This window comes from Lacerta agilis, chromosome 7, assembly GCF_009819535.1.
Source record: "Lacerta agilis isolate rLacAgi1 chromosome 7, rLacAgi1.pri, whole genome shotgun sequence".
Classification (NCBI taxonomy): Eukaryota; Metazoa; Chordata; class Lepidosauria; order Squamata; family Lacertidae; genus Lacerta; species Lacerta agilis.
Genome location: NC_046318.1, coordinates 79,591,624 through 79,615,195, shown reverse-complemented (window position 1 = coordinate 79,615,195; position 23,572 = coordinate 79,591,624). Strand labels below are relative to the sequence as shown.

The following is a 23,572-nucleotide window of genomic DNA, read 5'->3' as shown; positions in this document are numbered from 1 at the left end:
TAAAAAAAAATCATTTAATCACTGTTGCTACACAGATCCTTCACATATGCCTGGTAGTTCAAGTAATCTTTACCTAGCACCTTTCTCAGATTGATGAGGGACTTTAGAAGTCATTCTATGCACACCCTGAGATCAATAACCCACAATGAACACAGGCTACAGGCAACTCAACACAAAGTTAGGCAGGTTTAATTAGTCGGAACTAGAAAGCTTCATTAGAAGAACTGGAATTATAAAGCTAGAAGTGACGATCATTTGGAGCCATCATAGCTGAGTTTCAACAGAGATCTCAAGATTATCTGGAGAGTTTTTTTTCCTCTTTGAAAAGATTCTGGAGTATGGCTTTCATGCTCTTCTTTGGTCTGCCTCTCTTCAGTCTTCCAATAAGGAAATAGGTCAAAGGGTTAACACTGCTGTTCATGCAGAAACATAAGTAGACATAAAGTAAATGATGTGTAAATGGGGAATGAAAAACATACACGGCAATGTAAATGCCATTCAACGGAAAAGAAAAAAAGAGGAAGAAGAACAAAGTCAACAAGATGGCTTCATCCGCCCCTGCTGTTGTGATTTAAAGCAGAACTTGATGAAGAGAATCAGAGTGGAGATAGTTATGAGTGGGAGGCAAAGGAAGCCATTTAAAATATACTGGTAACTGTTTATGCTCTGATAAGTCATGTCAACAGTCAGCTGAACAGTGAAGTTAGCAGCAGGGAGAAGGAAAGAGAGTACCCATATAATGGCACACATGGTGGTGGACAAATTCACTGGTCGGTGGCATCGATGCCAAAGTGGGAACAGGATGGACACACACCTGTCAATGCTAATTGCTATCAGTAAAAATTGCCCAGCATTGTACATGACTAAGAAGATATCATCAAATAATGCATACAGAAGGCCTGTACTATTACCATATGCAATCCAATTAATGTCCAGAATAAAGTTAGCTGTGAGTGACCCAAAGTCAGCAATGGAGAGGTTCAGGATAACAGTGGTGAATGGGTTCCTCTTAATGCAGAAGCCAAGCAGCCAGATGACAGACCCATTCCCCCAAAGCCCCAAAATGCTGATTAACATGCAGCTGATCGTCAATATAACTAGTTCTAGCTCTTTGCTTGATGCTGAATCATCATCACTGTGGCTATTGTAGTAGGAAACAGTTTCATTGTCTGCTCCATAATAGTCTTCTCCAGCACTCAGAGGAAACAGGGCTGTTAGGCTTAAATTGGCCATTGGCCAAACTTTCCTCTTTTGCTTCTTCTGGTGTAGACACTTCTGCTGGGAGGGGAGAAAAGTTGGAATTCGTATTTACTAAAAATAATGATGATCTTTGTCATCTTTGTATCAATTTGGGAGCCTATTCTTATTCTTGCATCTTCACCAACATGTATGCAATCAATAAAGGCTCTATTCACTATGTTTTGAAGTACTTATTTTTCACACACACACACACACACACACACACACCCTTTTTATACATCCCTGTAAATATGTTGTTGTTGTTCAGTCGTTCAGTCGTGTCCGACTCTTCGTGACCCCATGGACCAGAGCACGCCAGGCACACCTATCCTTCACTGCCTCTCGCAGTTTGGCCAAACTCATGTTAGTAGCTTCGAGAACACTGTCCAACCATCTCATCCTCTGTCGTCCCCTTCTCCTTGTGCCCTCCATCTTTCCCAACATCAGGGTCTTTTCTAGGGATTCTTCTCTTCTCATGAGGTGACCAAAGTACTGGAGCCTCAACTTCAGGATCTGTCCTTCTAGTGAGTACTCAGGGCTGATTTCTTTGAGAATGGATAGGTTTGATCTTCTTGCAGTCCATGGGACTCTCAAGAGTCTCCTCCAGCACCCTGTAAATATATCTGTATGCAAAAGTGCTACATTTTTATTCCAACTAAATTTGCATTGAAACAGGGCTCCCTCTCTCATCTCTGTCCCTGCAGACCACAGATCATGGGGACACTGTTTGCCAAGCTGTCACAGCTGATGTCATGTATAACTTCCAAAATGGCCCCAAATAGTGGCATGGGCTAAATGGGGATGACAGATGAGCCTGTTTGTCCCATGGGCCAGAGGTCCCCCACCCCTCCTTTATACAGGCATCTTGGGGGTCATTCAGTGGAGCCATCCACATTTGCAGAGGAACAACGGGGAGCTCACCTTGTGTCACAGCTGGGTGTCAGGCAGTTCAGAAGCTGCAGAACAGAGCTTTGCAGGCTTGATCCAGTACAACCTCAAACTCACTGTCCTAAGGAAAAAGGCAAACACAGAAATGGGAGACTTCATACAGAGTCTTTCTCAGTCCTGCCATCTTTTTAACTCCAACGGTTGAGCCTAGTGCTAATATATCAGACCAATGCTTCCTAGAGAAGGGGCTGTGGCTCAGTGGTAGAGCATCTGGCCTGCAAGCAGAAGGTCCCTGGTTCAATCCCTGGTGTCTAAGGTAGGACTGGGGAAACACCCCTGTCTGAAAGCCTGGAGAACAGCTGCCAGTCAGTGTAGACAATACTGGGCTAGATGAACCAATGTCAACTAGTCATAGGAGCCAACTCCTAGGGCCTGAGGGATCTTCCACTCTCCCAATAAAATTTTGAGGGGGTCGCCCCCCCTAAGTTGATGGGCATTGCCATTCAAATGGTGTGTGTGCACCATATCATGTGATCGATTATGCAGGGCAGGTCTTACTGGCCCCCACCCCAATATTTTATTCATGTTGGCACCCCGGTAAGCAATTCACCCCAAGAGCCTGAACCTGTGCCTGTTTGCAGGACTAAAATGACTGTATACTTCTGCCACTGAGCAATGACTTCCCTCCTGCCCTTGGCAATGAAGAAATTTGAATTTGAGTTGCTCACTTACCTGTGACAAACTTTGGATCAGGTATTATGAATCAGAGAGATCAAGAGACAAAAAAATTTCTGTGCTGGAATAGCTTGCAATCAGGAAATTTGCAGAAACCAGTGAAACTCCAAAGTCCTGAGGTATACCCAGTGTCTCAAGCTCACTGCAAAATGTACAGGGAATCTTCATCTGTACTTAAACAGTTTGGCAGTATCATGTGATGAGAAAAATGATTTCCAGTGTGTTATCAAGATTGTCACCAGCAAATTTAGGAGATTCTTCCCCTCTAAGAATAGGTGGAAGAAAAGTAGGTTCCCAAGCAGTGGATGAGAGTAAAATCAACTCTGACTATTTCAGGAGATTCAGTTACAGGTGGGTAGCCGTGTTGGTCTGCCATAGTCGAAACAAAATAGGACAATACTCATACCAAGAACAAACTCAGTTGGTCTCTAAGGTGCTACTGGAAAGAATTTCCTATTTCAGGAGAGATGCAGTGGTTGAACAGAATAATAAAAAAGGCTTCTAAATTTCAATTCTCAAACGGGTTAAAAGAATCATGGCTATGGAAAAGAGCACAAAACACATTCAAGGCTATAGCAAATGTAAGATGTCCCATAAAGAAAATTTAAAAAGAAAATAAAAAAGAAAGAAAGACCAAACTTTGGAGATGCCTCCTAGCTGGATGTATTTCTTGGATTTGAAACCAAAATACTACTGTTGCTTCTACTAGTTTCAGAATACTGTACTTTTGTTGTTGTTGTTCAGGCACAATTCTGAAATGCAGCAAAAGAATATTGACATGACAAGAGAGTTTTCTCAGGAGGGTTTCCCCCATCATGTTTGATAATTTCAGGGAATTGAGATTTAGGAACATGGGGTGAGGGGAGAAGCTGAACTTGCAGTCATTTTTCACGAAAACAACAGCATCCACTTTGTTTCTAGTACTTCTTCACCTTCAAGAATACTCTGTATCTCATATCTACATGTCCAAGCAAAATAGATTGGATGATAGACCATAAATGTCTGACATTTTATTGCCGAAATCATGTGCCGAGACTATGTGCATGTATTGTGTGTGTGTGTGTGTGTGTGTGTGTGTGTGTGTGTGTATCAGATATCTATCTGCAATATCCTTGTTTTCAGTTCCCCCAAAGTCTCTCTGTGCCTTTGTATAATAACTGGTCAAACTGCAAGGATAATTGAGGAAAAGGAAGTCCAGCTTCATATTTTTGTTTAATGCACTTTGATAAGGATGAGCCAAAGAGATTGTGTAAGAGAAACCTATGGCAGAATAATTCTAATTGGTGTGTATGACTCTTCCTCCTTGCTTATTGATTGCCAATGGCTCTTGGTTTGCTTTATCGTCTAGATTTACTGTTTGTGTCACCAGGTAGAAGTATCAGCAGAATCTGAGAAGATCCACCTTGAGGTTCAGTTGAAGGCAGAGCGTCTGCCAGCAATAGTGCAGCTGTGTGAATTAACTTTTCTGGCTCCCATATATTTGCCTATCTAAACAGCTGGGAGGAATTTAGATATCAGGCCAGCCAGCACATAGGTATAAAAATCTCCCTGATGGGGGTATGATCTTTGAGCTTTGGTGTATCCCTTGCTACAGAGGGTGCTGTTTACTGGTCAGCTGGAGTTGCTCCATTATCATTCCCTGGACCACCCAGTAACTGAATGAGGAAGCATTTTATTTTGTTTATGCCATGTTGATGTTAGGATTCGTTCCCTGTGTTGCAGTCATGGGATTGTTTTTATCACATGGCGGTGTATGTTTTCATTCCACATTGTGGGAAGTGACAGAGACAGGGTGTTTTTATTAATGTGTTTCCGTGATGTAGGACGTTTGTCCTCTGTTCTTTCTCTTTGCTGTCGGATGCTGAAGAGGAAGGAGCTGAGTTACGATGCTCCGAGTGTGTATATGTAAATAAACGTAGTTTTGCCAAAAGCTGCACTACTGAGTCTGTACACTGACTGCCTATACTCTGCTGATCCTGAAGTGTGCTGATGCCTCTTGGTATCAGTTGCTGTGATGTTGGAGAAAGCTTTTGAATCTCCCGAATGAACAACCAGGAGGGAGAGAACTTGCCAGTCGGGCATGTGTCTCTGCTGGACTCCTACTTGTGTGTAGGACCTCCTGAAAGTTATTACACTCAAAGACAGGTTCACTGCTTTTTATTCTGCATTCAAGGCTGCTACTTAACAAAGGCACTGAGGTTTTCTCCACTAGTAGTGTTATTGCCACATAATCAAAAACAGGTCTTGCATTTGGCAAAACAGATGGCCCCAGTTGACCTATTACTTCTCCGCTTCTGTTGGAATAACCCAAGAAAATACTTTCCCCAAATACATTTTTAAATTCAACTAGCTTTCCTTGTTCAGTGTATCTCCTCATACCAATGGCAAAGTAATCATTCTCTTAGCACATGGAATGTGCATTAGAAAAAGTCTTTCTGCATTGAAGGGGATCTTGACTATATTATATGTATTTTCATTATTTTATTATATCATATTTTATTATTATTTTATTATAGGTACTTATTTATTATCTGTATTTTTATTTCCTTTCATTTATTACCTTCCTTTGCTGCAACATGGAATTCCACGATGGAATACGTATGTTTTCTAGAAGTTCTCCCATTTAGCCACTGACCAAACAGAGAGCCTCTACACTTCCAGCTAACGGGTGGCCGCAGGTGCCTTAAGACCACAATCCTGGAAAATGTAATTTTTTCAGTTATGCAGAGCTGAGTATAGTACTCTCCTTGATCCTGGCAGCTGGCAGTGTCTTATACAGCAGTACTGGTGAAAAACAATGACTAAAAGAACTACTATAATTCTGTCTGCCTAGGTTGGAATCACTGGCTCTCTCTTCTTGCTTATTGATTGCCAATAGCTTTTGGTTTGCTTTATTGTCTAGATTTACTGTTTGTGCTCCAGGTAGAAGTATCCTTCTTTGGAGGTCTTTAAGTGGAGGCTTGACAGCCATCTGTCAGGAATGCTTTGATGGTGTTTCCTGCTTGGCAGAGGGTTGGACTGGATGGCCCTTGTGGTCTCTTCCAACTCTATGATTCTATGAGGAGGATCCGGGAGGATCTGCTTGAGGGTCAGCTGAAGGCTGAGTGTTTGCCAGCAAAAGTGCAGCTGCAGGATTAATTAACTATGCTGGCCTCCATATATTTGCCTATCTTAAAAGGGTCTCAGGTGGCGCTGTGGTCTAAGTCACTGAGCCTCTTGGGCTTGCCGATCAGAAAGTTGGCGGTTCAAATCCTTGCGACGGGGAGAGCTCCCATTACTCTGTCCCAACTCCAGCCAACCTAGCCGTTCAAAAGCACACCAGTGTAAGTAGATAAACAGGTACTGTTGTGGTGGGAAGGTAAATGGCATTTCCATGCGCTCTGGTTTCCATCACGGTGTTCCGTTACGCAGGAAGCAGTTTAGTCATGCTGGCCACATGACCGGAAAGCTGTCTGTGGATAAACGCTAGCTCCATTGGCCTGAAAGTGAGATGAGCACCAAAACCCCAGAGTCGCCTTTGACTGGACTTAACCATCCAGGGGTCATTCACCTTTCCCATTACCTAATAAACACTTGGAATGTTTGCTGACCCTGTGTCTGTCACAGGCTTGTCCTTCAGATCACCAAAGGTGCCACCTTGTGAAAATAGTGTTTTAATACAAGTGAAATGACAGGAAAATATACAGTCAATTTGCAACATGTTTTGCATTTAATCAGAAATATGCTAGCAGTTTACAAATCCCAACAAAAATAAATCAAACTTTTTTCCATGTGGTGTAGACACCAGTTCAACTGAAAATGGAGGTTATCTGTGATCAATATGCCTAATGCTCTGAGAAGAGTGTCAATCAACTCTACAGTAAGTCAGGTGTGGCAGGTGTGGCATTTTTCCCACTGTCTTGTGGAATCATTTGCAGTTGATGTGGCCTGATGATGTGTACAAGATACATGTGGCTTTGCATCTGATGTTGTGCGCTTTGGATCTCTGTCCATCCTAGCTGGTGAAAGCCGGCTGGAATGTGTGTGTGTGTGTATCATTGGCTTCAGGGTTTAGCAAAACACTTCATTGCATGATGCGGATACTACATTCCATTTTGGGATAAGGTAGTGGAGAGAGTCTTGGTAGTTTAATCCCCTCCAGCTGTTCCTGGAGATGACAGATTACCACAATTTCAATATGGATACAGGACTGAGACAGAAGGAGCATGATGCTGCTTCTTTGGCAGCTTTTGATAACATCGAACATGATATCCTGCTGGACCAGCTCTGTGGGATGGGTCAGATTTAGATAGTCACATTGAAGGCTGCTCCTTCAGACCTCCCCCCCAGCTACGCTATACATTTCTACAGGGCTGTCCAACGTCAATCTATTTGAGTTTTTACAAAGCACAAACCAGAATCCTTAGCACTAGAATGTGGAGCACACAAGCTCTGTTGAAGCTCTTGAGAGAAAGATTGGGTGCAAAAATACCGAATGAAGAATAAATAAACGATACAGGCATCATAACTAGGTTTCCAGTTCCTCTCTACTTTCTCCCTCCTCCACAAAGATTTTCTTTAGTATACTCTCCATGCTCCTCCTAGTTTTGTCCCTCCTCTGTCTCCCAACCAGGAAATAGATCAATGGATTAACACTGCTGTTTAGGCAGGCACAGAAGTAACCATAACGCATAACATGGGAGGGCAAGTGCTGATTAAGCATTTTCATACAGTAAAAAACATTCAGTGGGAAAGAAAAAATGAGAAAGAAGAGCAGAGTCAGCAATATGGCTACCAAACGTTTTCCCCGCTGGTATGGTTGTGACTTAAAATAGATTTTTATGAACAGAGTCAGAGTGGAGATAGTCAAGAGTGGGAGACAAATGATGCCATTTATGAAGATCTGCAGGTTTTTTAGGAAATAATATTTAAATTCATGTGTCAGGAAGAGAGTGAAGTGAGTTGCAGGGAGAAGAAGGGACAGGACCCACAGCAGGGCAGAGACAGTGCTGGATAAGTGTGTTGGCCGGTGGCATCGATACCAAAGTGGGAAGAGGACAGACATACACCTGTCAATGCTGATGACTGTCAGCAGAAATTGGCCAACACTGTACAGGAATAGGAAGAGGTCATTGAACAATACACTTATAAGGTCACGATACGAATTAGATATGCTCCAGTATATTAGCAGAATACTTTCAACAATGAGCAACCCAAAGTCAGCACCGGAGAGGTTCACAATGTATGTCGAGAAAGTATTCCTCTTAATGCGGATACCAAGCAGCCAGATGACAGTTCCATTGCCCCACAGCCCAAACACAATGAAGGGAACAGTGATGGTGAAAAAAATAAGTGTTTCTAAATTATATTTAGCCATCGATCCTGGATCCCCATTGTTGGTACCATTGTTTGGAAACTCAGTGCCGTTGTATGTCACTGGATATCCTTTGCTGACATACAAACGAGGCAAGGATGGTTGAATGAAATTAGCCATTCTGTTCAAATTTTGCTTTCGGGTTCTTCTGCTGTTAGAATCGCCTCCTAAAAGAACAGAGAGAGGGGAGGTAGAGTCAGTCCCTACTAGTGAGCTGGACAAATAGATGTCAGGGAAGGCTGGCATGTTTTGTCTCATGTATGGAATCGGTTTGAATATCCATAACTCATATTCTTAAATGGAAGTACTGGTGGGCAAGAGAGGGGGGGGGAGCCTTTTCTCTGGAACACTTTACTTATTGGCTTTGCTCCATTGTTTTTGGAAAGCTATGTCTGCAACATTTTAGAAAAGAAACATTATTGGGCAAAAAAAAAAAAATGAAAGGCACAAATACACACCAGGCTTGAGAGCAGTACACGTGAAAAGGATCTAGGAGTCTTGGTAGACCACAAACTTGACATGAGTCAACAGTGTGATGCAGCAGCTAAAAAAGCCAATGCAATTCTGGGCTGCATCAATAGGAGTATAGCATCTAGATCAAGGGAAGTAATAGTACCACTATATTCTGCTCTGGTCAGACCTCACCTGGAATACTGTGTCCAGTTCTGGGCACCACAGTTCAAGAAGGATACTGACAAGCTGGAACGTGTCCAGAGGAGGGCAACCAAAATGGTCAAAGGCCTGGAAATGATGCCTTATGAGGAATGGCTTAGGGAGCTGGGTATGTTTAGCCTGGAGAAGAGAAGGTTAAGGGGTGATATGATAGCCATGTTCAAATATATCAAAGGATGTCATATAGAGGAGGGTGAAAGGTTGTTTTCTGCTGCTCCAGAGAAGCGGACACGGGGCAATGGATTCAAACTACAAGAAAGAAGATTCCATCTAAACATTAGGAAGAACTTCCTGACAGTGAGAGCTGTTCGGCAGTGGAATTTGCTACCAAGGAGTGTGGTGGAGTCTCCTTCTTTGGAGGTCTTTAAGCAGAGGCTTGACAGCCATCTGTCAGGAATGCTTTGATGGTGTTTCCTGCTTGGCAGGGGGTTGGACTGGATGGCCCTTGTGGTGTCTTCCAATTCTATGATTCTATGATTATTCAACTGTGGGGGCATTCTACTGCTGATTTTACGAGCAACGTTTGTAGAATTCATTTGGATAAGTCTTTTGGAGTTTGGGGAAGCTAATTTATTCTGTTACTTTTGTCAGTAGGTGTCAGCTGCATCCCATTGCTGACAGAAGGAGAGGGCTTGGAGAGACAGGAGGAGGTAATTAGGCAGAAATGCAAAACGAGGGAGGAGCAGCCATGTTGCAGTAGAAGCCTGAGTTCCGAGAACAAGGAGAAGGAAGGGGGGAGTTCCAGGGAGAAGAGACAGACAGACAGTTTAAGCTCGTACTCAGACGGAGGGTCACCGGAATTAGCCCATCCCAAGATGTGTAGGCTCGCAATAATTAATGAGAGGCATGAACAGGAAAGGAAGTGATACTGGGGCTTTAAATGTGGAAAGAGGAAGGGGCGGAACTCAGACTCGGCAAAAGCTAATAATAATAATAATAATTTACTATTTGTACCCCGCCCATCTGGCTGAGTTTTCCCAGCCAGTCTGGGTGGCTCCCAAATCAAGTCTTTAAAAACAATACAGCATTAAATATTAAAAACTTCCCTAAACAGGGCTGCCGTCAGATGTCATTTAAAAATAGGATAGCTGCTTATTTCCTTGACCTCCGGTGGAAGGGTGTTCCACAGGGCAGGCGCCACTACCAAGAAGGCCCTCTGTCTGGTTCCTTGTAACCTCACTTCTCGCAATGAGGGAACCGCCAGAAGGCCTTCAGTGCTGGATCTCAGTGTCCGGGTTGAACGATGGGGGTGGAGACGCTCCTTCAGGTATACAGGACTGAGGCCATTTATAATATGGAAGCAGATGCTGAGTGAATGAGCTCCAGAGTGATTTGTGTGTTTTGAGCAATAAACATGAGTTAATTGCTGCCGAAGTTGTCTCGCTTTTGTGGGAGAGACCCCACCATTACAGTAGGTAAGCTAGCTTGGATGAAGTTTTGTTCAGAAAGTGCACACATGCAAACACACACATAAACACACAAGGATTTTCATGTCATCATCAAATGTGTGTATTTCTCTGCCACCTCATTCTTCTTTACTTCCCTTCTTCCTATTCTCCTTCTGGCTTGCCATTAGGATGAAAAAGAACTAGATTACCATATTTTTCCGTGTACAAGACAATGCTTTTTGCTAAAAAAAAAATTAGACAAAAAATTGGGTGTCATCTTATACAAGGATAGTGAATGCAGAGGGGGGGGACATGCAATTAATGGCAGCAGCAAACAGGAGATTGGCAGTGGCAATTGGGCAGGTGATTGGTGGCTGTGGCAAGGCCTGCTGGTGATTGGTTGTGGCTGCAGCAATTGGGCAAGTGATTGCTGGCTGTGGCGAGGCAGGGAGGCGATTGGTGGCTATGGCAATTGAGTGGGTGGGCTGTTGGTGGCGGCAAGTGGGCAGATAATTGTGGCTGCGGCGAGGTGTGTGAATGGCAGTGGCTGTGGCAAGCGATCAGCAGTGGCGGGCAGGCAGGAGCAATTGGCAGAAGTGACCTCCCCCACCCCCAAAAGCTGAAGACGGTAGTGTCTTGCTCAGTCAGACAGGTGAGCTAGTGCAGTTGTTGAAGAAGTTCAAGATGAACTTCTTCAACAACTGCAAGACAGACAGACATAGACAGACTATGTCTGTCTGCCACGCATGGCGACTCTTTGTGTGGCAACTCTTCTCCAGAGAAGCCTGACTCAGTTCTCGTCCTGGAGCAAGAGGGGGGTTCTTCTGTAGTGAATCAGAAACCCAAAGGCGTGCCAACGTCTAGGGTGCAAAGGCGCAGCAAGTCAGTAGGAGAGATGCCTGGCGTCGAGGACGTACAGGCAGAATCCTGCGTGGCTGAGGCAAAGGGGAAACCTACGGTGGTATCACAGCAGCTTAATTTCTTAACTTTGGGTTTTAAAAAATAGGGGTAGTCTTTTACATGGGGGCGTCTTATACACAGAAAAATAGGGTCCTTAGCAAAATTAGCTTACTTTCTGTGTTTCTATTTTTTCTCTGGTAAGACTCTTCTCTCCTGGGATTTCTTTTCCTGTTAACTCCTTATCTCCAGTTTCCCTTCTCTGTGCTTCCTCCCTCCTTATGACCCAGGGACTCAGCAACAACATCTCCCCAACCATTTCCTTCAAACTTCAGAAGGAGAGGCTTCAGAACACTGCAGATTTTTTTCTGCAGCCTCATTTCCAGTCTGTCTTGTTGATTGGAATGAGCGTTCCCCACATAAAATGGGGTGCGCATGTTGCGAGGTCGCGAGGAGACCCATTGGATCACAGTGGCAGCTCCTGGTAGTTGGTCTGGCTTACCTTCCCCAGGTTGGGATACCTGTGGACTCCACCTACTCTAGCAGCCGCCCAATCCCAGCTGGGGAGGTGTTGCCAAGGGGGTTGGCCAGGTAGAAGGAGGGATTATGCAGTACACACAATAGAGATTGAGTCATACCTGGGAAGCCACCGTTTGGATTCAGAGCTTTCCCACCCTCCACTCCCTCAATTGACGTTTACTTTTCAGGTTAACCACCTTCTTCTTCCACAGCCACACAGGCACGCAGGCGCTGCTATGACAAGGTCGCTGTTAAAGGGCCGGAAAGGAATTTCCCTGCATTGGCAGGTTTTGCCTTTCCCGTAGCAATTCGTCACAACTTTGGCGGTTGCAGGCCTTGGGCGGAATCCTTTAGTCATTTACAGGATTGGGGGGGGGGCATGGGGCAGTGACCCCCGCCCCCATTGCAGTGGCGATAACAGGGTTCCCGTTAAAGGGGTCTCAGGGGGAGGCATTGACCAAACGCCCAGGGTCGTCACTGCCCTCCCCTTCCAGCGGCAGCGAACATAGGGGGGTGGGCTATCTGCTTGAACATATGTTCTCCAGACTAGCCCACTTCCCAATCATACTGGATAACCCTGAAGTTACCCAGAACCCCAGCTGGGGGGCTGGGAAGGATAAACGCCCAATGCCTGAGCCAAGGTCTTCCTACATCTGAAATATTAATAAAGTTGTGGCCAATTTAATCCCATAGAACGTTGTCATGAGTCTTTATTTCCCTCAGGGGCTGCCCCAGGGTCCGGGGGGACTTCGCCTGACCGCGCAACACAACCCAGGAGGAAGATCAACAGCCATAGCCTCCATGATGCTCCCCAGACACCCAACATTTCACACAAAACCCTCTCTTTGGTTTAATATACTTACTTTCCCCTTTTCAGTGTACAAAGTTTCCCATGTCGTTGTTGGCATCTGTCAGTCTCAGGATTGTCACTTTGGGGGTGAAGTCAAACCACTGGAAAATTACAGCACCTGCTGTGGCTGTAGGGACTGATATGGGAGAGACCCATTGAATTGCAGTTGGGGCAGATGGAGGGATATGCTGTTACTTACATTGTCTTTACAAAACACACAGTGACAGTGAAATCCTTCTCATGTTTAATCCATTGAATTAGGGACCACTCCTAACTGTATATGTATAGCCTGTCACTGGGACTCTTGATGAAAAGTGTTTTTCTTCTTGTCTCTCTCGGGCAAATCAAACTCCTCCATTGAGATATAAAAGGAGGTAACGCAATCCTGTAACTTTTTAAGCACCAGTGTTCTGGGGGTTGTTGTTGTTGTTGTTGTTGTTGTTGTTGTTGTTGTTGTTGTTGTTTTTGCTCAACTTTTGTTTTGCTATATTCCCTCCAGACAGCAATAATGTGGTAGTATTTGGGAAGTATCATAGGACAACTCATAAAGCAGAATAAACCCAAATGTTATGCACTATTATTGTAGGAAGAACATGCTGCAGAAATGCAGCCATAACAAAACATTTAGTCTGCCAGGGGCTGGAGACACAAGTTTAATGTCAGCAGTGAAAAAATATACCTTGGAAAGGAAAAGATTAAAAATGAGCAAAGGGATTTAAAAATGGTTTTATTCTCCCTCTTAGTAAGGAAAATGACTAAGGGATTCAGCCAAAAGCTTTAGAGAACTTTTTTTTTAGAACATTTTTTTAAAGAACTTTTTTTTTTTTTAGGAGGGGTATGATGGGTATGGTGCTGGAGGAGACTCTTGAGAGTCCCATGGAATGCAAGAAGATCAAACCTATCCATTCTCAAGGAAATCGGCCCTGAGTGCTCACTAGAAGGACAGATCCTGAAGTTGAGGCTCCAGTACTTTGGCCACCTCATGAGAAGAGAAGACTCCCTGGAAAAGACCCTGGTGTTGGGAAGGATGGAGGGCACAAGGAGAAGGGGACGACAGAGGACGAGATGGTTGGACAGTGTTCTCGAAGCTACTAACATGAGTTTGGCCAAACTGTGGGAGGCAGTGAAGGATAGGCGTGCCTGGCGTGCTCTGGTCCATGGGGTCACGAAGAGTCGGACACGACTGAACGACTGAACAACAACAATGATGGAACAAAGAAAGGGAGACTGAGATAGAGACAAAAGACACTGCAGAATATAATTTCCCATCAAGAAAAAATTCCATGCACAGAATGTCCTACCTTTGTCCAATCACATCTGATTTTCAGGGAACGGGAGCAGAGAGACTTGCAATATTCTGTTTCTAGAATTTCAGGGTCTCGGTCACAACCTCTTCTCTGCATTCAACACATATTGTACATCCACTACTGAACACAAAATCTTGAGCTGATAATGTCAGGGAGTGCTTTGTGTTCAATAAGGGCAGGGGTGCAGAATTCATATACTGTTAAAATGTTCATATCCATTAGTTGGTGTCCCAATTAGACATGGGCAGGTTTCTATTTCCTCAACCTAGCTAATACAGCAATCTCCAGCGTGTTCAGGAAATCACTTATCAAAGTCTCAAGAGACACATGCACTTTATGCTTGCAGGTGTTTTGAGGGCTCTTCCTCATCTGCAGAGCTTTGACTTAGCATGCAGAAAGTCCTGGATTCACTCAGTGGCAGCTTCAGGTAGGGAAAGGAATGATTCCTGCCTTCTGAGGAACTCTGGTTTGAAGTTATCCAGTGAGTTTTATGTCTGTGTGGGAATTTGAACGCTGGTCTCCCAGATCTTACTCCAAAATTGGAATCACAACACCACATTGGCTCTTTCCAATTTGCCCAGTATTGCTTTACATTGTTTGCATTGCAGGGGGTTGGACAAGATGATCCTTGGGTCCCTTCCAACTCTAAGATTCTATGGCTGTGTGACTTTGGCTGACAGCACTTCTCAAGGGTTTCAGATAAGGGTATGCCCTAATTGTTGATGCCAGGGATGGCATCTACACAGGAGGCAGATGTTGCACCAGAGAGCTATGTTCCTTGCCTTAGAAAACATTTTTTTAACTTTTGGGAATATGGGAATCCTATCATAGAGACTCTCTATATATTCAAGTAGCTGCAAGCCCCACTGGCCCCTTTACCTGGCAATTAAAGAGCAAGTCATTTCACATTAACAAGTTTATTTTCTCTTGGTAGGAAGATCCATACAAGAAATAACTCAAAAGTAGAGATCCAGCAGGATGAGCAATGGTAGCCTGGGATCCTGGTCCACTTTGAATGCTTCAGGGGAAGATATTGGAGTAGAAAATGGAACTGGGCTCCCCAACTCCCAACATGATTCTCTTGATATATTTTCATGGAATGCTGTAACAGGAATTTTTATCTCTGTCTTCATTTTACTTATTAGCATAGAGTAGACTTCACATCATTTCCTGAAGTAATTGACATTTATGATATTGAATGTACTTATAATTGTTACCTTAATCTTAATATATTTTCTAATACTTTCTTACAATGTATCATACTGTTTTCCCCTCAATCCTTAATATTTTATATATACAAGGGTCATTCAAGTGCTGCCACAGATAGAATATCACTATTATTTTTTTGTCAATATCTCTTGAACATATCCCATTTTTGAGTAAATGATTGTTTTGTGTTATCCCTTAGCCTACTTCTTAATTGAGTCATTTCCGCATACAGTCATCTAATAGTTTATTTTGCCATTCCCTTAAAGTTGGTACCTTTCCCACCTTCCATTTTGATGCTATTAGTAGTCGAGCAGCAGCTGTTGCATATAAGAAGATTTCTCTTATATTTTTCAGAATGTCTCTACCTCGGATTCCAAGCAGGAAGGCTCTTGCTTATCTCAGTAAACCAGTTTCACCACTTTTTTCATCTTGTTCTGTGTTCCCCATTTCTGTTTTGCTTCTCCCGTAGGACAGGGGCTGCACTGAGCCTGGTGTTGTACTAGATCAATCACTGAGAATCTCCAAACCCATGGACGAATTTAGTCCTAGCCAGGTTCCTAATTTGGCCAGTGAAACTGCAAAGGAACAACCAGGAGCCTTGGAGAAAGCTCCCCGTTGTTCATTGGCAAGTGGAGATGGCTCCAATGCATGACCAAAATATCTTTGTACCTTGTAACGGACCCAACCCTGTGCCTGGGTGTGAGCAGGTGCCCAGCACGCAAAGAGTTAACACCCACTCTAGATGACTGGCAGCTCAATCGCAGAGGCGGGTCTTTTCTACCTTTTAAAAGGGAGAGAATGGCAGTTGGGTGGTTGTTGTGGGTCAGGGAGTGAGGGTGAGAGGGTGAGCGGGTTGGAGGTTAGGCTTAGGTTAGGAAAGGAAAGCTTTTATTCCTGTTTAATGTTGTAACCAAGCTTACGTGCCTAATTGAAGAACATTGTAACCGCATTCTACCTTAACACCCAAGATATTTAAGTTACCTCAATAAACATATTTTGTTTTTCAAACGTTCGTGGACTCTGGCAGTGTGTCAGTACCTCTAGAGGTGTGGTTGAGGGGAAAAGCACTAGAGGTTTCCTGAGGAAAAGGGGACGGGTGGCTTATTTTCCTAACACACAGAGGGCTGAGCAGAGAAGCCAAAGGTGCCACGCAGTTGCCAGAAGGAAAGGCAAGCTGCAGCAGTTTGGGAACCCAGGGCGGGAGATCCCAAGGTGGCAGAAGTTTCATTTTAAGAACGGGGAGCACTGAGGTACCCCTAGGACATCTCTCATAACATCATTGTGGGATTCATTTTTAGTCGTCGGTGAACCCTAGGGAGAGACACAGTCAGGGGAAACGTTTTACAGTTGTGAGGGCTCTTGGTGGGAAACGAAGGGTCCCTCACATACCTCTATCAAACACGGGTGGGGAACCATGTCAAGGCGTTTAGTGGGAATATTTGGTGGTTGCAACCACAGCCAAGAAATAAAGAGGCATGACACAGAGGCATTTGATTGAAACATGGGGCTACATTTGTATGCATTCTTCTGTTTTCAGCCATTCTGCTCTATTTATGATATTTCCTATTTGCCTTGTGGGTTCCTGTAATGAACAATTACACATATTGAAGTATTAGTCCTGGAGGTGGAAAGGCATGGGAAGCGAATGAATATAACTGATGAGCAACATTTGAAGATGGGAGTGATAGGAGTAATGAACAGATATGGCAGTTGGGTTTTTGTTATACTGGAGAAATGAGAAATCTAGAGAGGAGAAGGTGTTAGTAGCCAATGTACGGAATGATCAAGGCATGGAAGGAGGGGATGGATTTCCCCACATTACTCAAGACAAGCACCATAATTGACTAAATGTGTGGAGGAAACAGTGTTCTTTAGAGTACTGTGATCATACGCACTAACAGCTCCATTTGTAAAATATACAAAAGTGCTTTGAAAGGCTCCATTACACTTCAAGCCTGCAAGTAAGTTTTAAGCACTGAGAAGCACTTTGCTCCCCACGCAGGAGATTTCCAAAACACCAGGGGCAAGAAAGCCCAGTTAATGGGCTGGAAAGAGCAGGATGATGTTACAGTAGGGATACAGAACCTTTTTCCATCAAGAGGACCTCATTCTTTTCTGGGAAACCTCCTAGGAAGGAATAGATATAGCTAGCCAATCTACTCCCACTTGTAAGCAGAGAGTTCTGTTTGGATAAAGGTAGGATGCTTGAAATCTCTCAAGCCTCTTTGCTACGACAAGGCTGTATATTGTCTCCCTGCTTATTTAACTTATATGCAGAATTCATCATGCGAAAGGCTGGACTGGATGAATCCCAAGATTGCCGGAAGAAATATCAACAACCTCAGATATGCTGATGACACAACCTTGATGGCAGAAGGTGAGGAGGAATTAAAGAACCTTTTAATGAGGCTGAAAGAGGAGAGCGCAAACTATGGTCTGAAGCTCAACATCAAAAAAACTAAGATCATGGCCACTCGTCCCATCGCTGTAAAGGTGGTGCCTCCCCTTTGCATTAATACCCCGGCTCAGTCAGCTTGATATTTACAGTCTTTATTACATATGTACAAGAAACAGCTACAGTTCAGGATTATGTGTCTGAACCCATTGAGTCAGATTCGGGGAATGGCTTCCTTCAATTCCCGTGCCAACAAAGTAGGTGTGGGAATCGTGCGAGAAGTCTTTGATTCTTACGTTTCATTTCCCTCCTTGTCTGTGCTGATTTGAAAGCCCACTGCCTTCCAGAGTCTGAGCTCCCTTCCCCGAGCCTCTGGGCAGTTGAAGGGCTCTGCAGCATCCCTGAGCCCTTCCTCCTCGTGGCTAGTCTCTGCCCTTTCTTCATCTGAGCTCCCTTCCCTGAGCCTCTGGGTGGTTGAAGGGCTCCACAGCATACCCGAGCCCCTGTTCCGCCTCCTCTGTCCATTGCTCCTCCAAATCCTCCCTGACACCCACCTACCTTTTCTGCCCACATCATGTGACAAGAATATTCTTTTCAATGGTTATCAATATTGTGAATATAGGAGGAGGTACTTGCCTTGTAAGGGTTGATGTCACAGAAGGGCATTCTTGAGAGAAGTGGGTTAGCAAATTGCAGGGAATGAGGAACTAGACAACACTCTGTGATGCAATCATAACTATTTTGACTGAGTACTGTCATGTCTTGCCTTAATTTTGGTGTGCTCTAGCTGGTTAACATGGTCATGATGAGTACACAAGAAACTCAAAGATATACATGCATATGTATCTATTTATTATTTCATAATATTTATATACTGCTTGATGGTAGAAAATCTCAAATAAGTTTACAGAAATGTAAGAAGCATTGCAGGGACGCGGGTGGCACTGTGGGTTAAACCACAGAGCCTAGGACTTGCCGATCAGAAGGTTGGCAGTTCGAATCCCCACGACGGGGTCTGCTCCCGTTGCTTGGTACCAGCTCCTGCCCACCTAGCAGTTCGAAAGCACATCAAAGTGCAAGTAGATAAATAGGTACCGCTTTGGCAGGAAGGTAAACAGCATTTACGTGTGCTGCTCCGGTTCGCCAGAAGTGGATTTGTCATGCTGGCCACATGACCCGGAAGCTGTAGGCCGGCTGCCTCGGCCATTAACACGAGATGAGCATTGCAACCCCAGAGTAGGACATGTCTGGACCTAATGGTCAGGGGTCCCTTTACCTTCACCTTAAGAAACATTACACACACACACACACACACACACACACACACACACACAACACATCCTGTTGGGTTGGGAAGAACTCCCTCTTTCATCGACTGTACAAGGCAATGTTCTATCAGAGACCAGGCGGAGGAGCACAGCCCTGATGAGGAATGGTGGGAGCCTCCCCCCCTCCCCCTACTCAGGATGCTGAAGCTGCTCAGGAGCAGTGGAGCAGTATAGATCTAGAACAGTGGTTTGCAGAGGGGCATAGTTCTGAAGACAAAAGTTGGGAACAACGGGGGGGGGGGTGAACAGCAAGGTGAAGAAGAACTGGAAGAGCAAGAGAGCTAACAGACTCTCTGTCACTTGAAAGTGTAGAGCCCATCAGTCCAAGGTCACGTAGAGCAGATAAGGTGGCTATACAAAAAGAACACGGTGGTTGTGAGATCAGGTTACACGCAGCGGTAGTGACTAAGGTGAAATCGGTGGGAACCTTAATTGGGAGCACCTTTCCTTTGAGAAGGACTCTTTATTCGTGAGCTGTGATCATTAAATGGTAAGATACTTTTTTTGCTTTATTATGCTTATCCATGGCCAAAGGGATGGAGGAAGTCGCTCTGCCAAAGCCTGACATGTCCTATAGCAGTAGCATCACTGGAAACTGGAGGAACCCTGTTTGCACCTGCTCAGTGTAAAGGGCAGGTTTGCCACACCCCAGTTCCCCTAAGAAGAAGAGTTACTGTCCTGTAGCAGCAGCATCAATTGAATGTAAAGGATAGAAGGGTGGGCTATAAAAAACTCAGCTGCCTGAACCAATCAATCCTTCCAACACTCAAATATTTGGATTCCTGCCTCCCAGAAATTCATGGGATTTCTAGACCTTCCCGCCTGCAGCACAAATGCCTTAACCTTGATTTTAACCCCTTGCCCTTACTGCCTTTTAAGTTAGTGGCAATTATCTCTTCCTCTTCAAATCTATCAACCTCCACTGACTAAAGCCCTCCTACTTCAATAAAGAGCTTTGCTCATTCTCTGTTGATCAAATAATCAAAATAATTTTGGCCATACTAGTGGAGTTTGTGCCAAATGCTTTCGGAACTGTCTTTAATCACAGGAAAATCCTGCAAACTCATCTGTATAAGCTCAAGCAAGACGTGAATACTGAATACAAATTAAGTAGGCTACAGGAAATGAAACCTGAAGTTATGGACATTTGCTTAGTAGAAACTAGAATGTCATTGTATAAACTAGATAAAAGTGATGGTCTTCTGGGCCCATCAGAACTTTGTTTCAACAGAGGTCTCCGCTTTCTCTCTTGAGTTTTCCTCCTCCTTGAAAACATTCTGGAGTATGGCTTTCATGCTCTTCATAGGTCTGCCTCTCTTCTGTCTCCCAACCAGGAAATAGATCAAAGGGTTAACGCTGCTGTTCAGGCAGGCAGGTAAGAAGACATAATTTGTAGAAATGGTAGAGACTGAATCAAAAACATAACCTTTGATGCAATGGGCATTCAGTGGAAACGAAAAAATAATGAAGGAAAGAAGAGCAAGCACGATGGCTATTAGAGCTTTACCCCGCCTTCGCTGTTGCGATTTGAAAGAGACCTTGAGGCATAGAATTAGAGTTGAGATAGTCATGAGCGGGAGGCAAAGGATGCCGTTCACAGCCAACTGATACTGTTTCATGGTATAATTGGCCACCTTTTCAGTCAAGTGGAGGGTGAAGTTAATTCCACAGAGAAGGCTAGAAAGTACCCATATTACGGAACACAAAGTAGTGGACAAATTTGTTGGCCGGTGGCATCGATGCCAAATTGGGAAGAGGACTGACACACACCTGTCAATGCTGATGGCTGTCAGTAGATACTGACCAGCACTGTACATTACTTGAAAGACTTCTTCAAGAAAATGATACAGAGGTCCATCATACCTTCCTGTTGCAAAGAAAATTACTTCTATAAAAAAGTTAGCTGTGACCACACCCAAGTCCGCAACAGAGAGGTTCAGGATGTAAATAGTGAAAGGGTTCCTCTTAATGCAGAAGCTAAGCAGCCAGATGACAATCCCATTCCCTATAAACCCCAAAATGCAAATTAAAACTATAAGTATAGACAAAACATCTCCTTCTATGTCAATACCCGAAATCGATTCTGTATAATCGTAACTCCTATTGTTGGAGAACCAAGTTGCATTGTCTTCTTCAGCATTGAAAGGAGGCAGGGGCATTGGGCTGAAACTGGCCGTTGTACTCAGTTGTTGCTGTTGCATTTCTTCTTGTGTAGATATGTCTGCTGGGGGTGGAGAGGGTGGGATTAGTCTTTGCTAATGAATAAAGATGAAACTAAAGCTTTTCAGCCTACTCTTCCTTGTCTTTGTGAGTTAATTCTGGAGTTAATTCCTAATATGAGAGTTAATTTTTAAGGTGAAATGGCTCATCTGTTTCATCTCCAGTTTAAGCTGTGTCTTCAGTAACAAACCTAATGTCAGGGACTGGCTGGATGAGGAGGAGTGGTGGGAGCCTCCTGCCCAGTAGCCCCCACCCCCCACCCCATCCCCAGGAGGACACAGACGATGAGGAAATTTTTAATCCAGCTGACAACTGTACTGTCACAAGGCTACTGAAATGATTTCTCTCCCATCTTGGTCCCTGCAGGACACAAGCGATGGAGTGGTGTTAGTCCACTTGTCAATCCAATGACATCACAAGTGTTTGTCACGTGCTTCAAAAGTTACACAAGGGCCTTTGCAGGTACAGTTAGTTAAGCTCATTTTGGTCAAGCTCTCCCTTTTCTTCCCCATACAAGATCTACCCTTTCTTCCCCACACAAACTGGGCTCATGGCATAAATGTGGAAGGTTGACAGACCATATTTGGCCCATCGGCTGGAGGTCCAACCCCCCCCCCCCGTTTGATAGAGGTACAAAGATGTTTGGGTCATGCATTGGAGCCATCTCCACTTGCCGATAAACAAAGGGGAGTTTGCTCCAAGGCTCCTGGTTGTTCCTTTGCAGTTTCACCGGCCAAATTAGGAAACTGGCTAGGACTAAATTTGTCCACGGGTTTGGAGATTCTCAGTGCTTGATCTAGTACAACACCAGGCTCTGCACAGTCCATGTCCTACTGGAGAAGGCAAAACAAAAATGGGGAACACTGAACAAGATGAAAAAAGTGGTGAAACTGGTTTACTGAGATACGCAAAATACTGCTAGAAGTATTCATTTTATTGTAAAATGTGGAAATAAGCAGGCAAGAATTTCTAACTTGAGATTTTCGCTTACCTGTGACAAACATTGGATCAGATATCATGATGGAGAGAGAAAGAACCAGAAGTAGATATTCCTGTGCTGGAATAAACAACCAGAAGATTTGCAGACATCAATGCAACTCCCAAGTCTTGAGGAAACAGTCAATGCATTTAAAAGCTCATGAGAAGATATACAGGAATGTGGCTGTTAGTCTTCATTTATGCTTAATCAGTTTGCCAGTATCATGTGACAAGAGAAAAGTTATTATCACAGGATTGATAATACAGTCATCTGCAAATTTAGGAGGAGATTATTTTTTGCAATACCCTAGAATATCACTCTTGCAAAAAGTGGGCTTGCAAGAAGTAGGGGGGGATGACTCTGAATTGATCTGGTGAAATGCATTTATTGAATAGAATCATAAAAAGCTTCTAAATTTTCATGCTGAAACTAGAATTATGGATGTACAAAAAAGCACTAAAAGCATGCAATATTATAGCAAATGTAAGAACTTAGGGTGGCATAGGTGAGTATAGGGTAGTATACAAATTTCTTCTTCTTCTTCTTCTTCTTCTTCTTCTTCTTCTTCTTCTTCTTCTTCTTCTTCTTCTTCTTCTTCTTCTTCTTCTTCTGCTGCTGCTGCTGCTTCATCTTCTTCTTCTTTATTTATGGTGCCATATTATTATTTTTCACACTGTCCTATAATACTAGATCTCAGGGCCATCCAGTGCATCTGAATGCTGGACAATTCAAGAGAGACAAAAGAAAATACTTCTCTGAAAAGTAAGATAGATAAGCTGTGGAATCAACTCGGATGACTTTAAAAGAGGACTGAACACATCAATGGATGTTCTATTTATATTCTGCCTCCTCTGTGTGATGCAGTATTCCTCTGAATTCCAGTTGCTGAAAATCACAACTGGGGAGAAAGCTGCTGTGCTCAGGTCCTGCTTGTGAGCTTCCCATAAACATCTGTTTGACCACTGTGAGAAGAGGTTGCCGGGATGGATGGTTCTTTGGCCTTCTCCAGCTGATCCCTTTTTTAAATTAAATTTTTATTATTTTACCAATTATATCAATTACATCAAATAATATATATATATATATATATATATATATATACACATACACACTTATATCCCCGCTCTGCCGAGCTACGACTTCCCTCCCTCTCGTCAGCAGGTTTTCTAGTCCAATCCAATCGCACAGTTTTAATTAAATCTATGCTTTATGCCTTAGGTTTATTCCAATCCTGCTAGTGTTCTCAAACTTCCTCGGTTCAACCTTATATATTCCACAAATTTACTCCATTCTCTTTGGAATCTTGAGTCATTCTGGTTTCTGACCCTGCCAGTCAGTTTTGCAAGTTCAGCATATTCCATCATCTTCATCTGCCACTCCTCAATTGTTGGTAACTCCTGTAATTTCCACTTTTGAGCTAGAAATATTCTCGCTGCGGTTGTTGCATACATAACCAATCTTTGTACAGCTGATCCCTTCTTAAGGTGTGTCCTTATAGCATCAGCAGAGAAGGCAACATGGAGGATGTGGCTTTATTTTGCATTCTTCTCTTTACTTGGTTGTGCATGTTCCATCAGTTATATTTTTCCCTCT

General features: G+C 43.7%; 3 protein-coding genes across 3 annotated transcripts; all 3 read right to left on the bottom strand.

Moving 5' to 3' along the window:
* Window positions 1-295: 295 nt before the first annotated feature.
* Window positions 296-1,233, bottom strand: LOC117050470 (mas-related G-protein coupled receptor member H-like). Its single transcript, XM_033156135.1, is given in 2 exon segments — window positions 296-546; window positions 549-1,233. Coding segments are annotated over 2 exon segments (936 nt in total).
* Window positions 1,234-7,369: 6,136 nt separating this feature from the next.
* Window positions 7,370-8,335, bottom strand: LOC117050469 (mas-related G-protein coupled receptor member H-like). Its single transcript, XM_033156134.1, has one exon. The coding sequence runs from the start codon at window positions 8,333-8,335 to the stop codon at window positions 7,370-7,372; it is 966 nt and encodes a 321-aa protein (XP_033012025.1).
* Window positions 8,336-19,991: 11,656 nt separating this feature from the next.
* Window positions 19,992-21,827, bottom strand: LOC117050468 (mas-related G-protein coupled receptor member H-like). Its single transcript, XM_033156133.1, has 2 exons — window positions 21,675-21,827; window positions 19,992-21,035 (listed from the first exon to the last, which is right to left on the bottom strand). The coding sequence occupies exons 1-2, from the start codon at window positions 21,825-21,827 to the stop codon at window positions 19,992-19,994; spliced, it is 1,197 nt and encodes a 398-aa protein (XP_033012024.1).
* Between the last annotated feature and the right edge of the window lie 1,745 nt (window positions 21,828-23,572).

Excerpts from the sequence above, each read along its gene's own strand:
- LOC117050469 (XM_033156134.1), bottom strand. The coding sequence starts at position 8,335 with ATGGCTAATTTCATTCAACCATCCTTGCCTCGTTTGTATGTCAGCAAA.
- LOC117050468 (XM_033156133.1), bottom strand. The coding sequence starts at position 21,827 with ATGGACTGTGCAGAGCCTGGTGTTGTACTAGATCAAGCACTGAGAATC. Across the intron at positions 21,036-21,674 it reads AAACTCCCCTTTGTTTATCG|CAAAGACTAATCCCACCCTC; the intron begins GCAAGTGGAGAT and ends TTTATTCATTAG.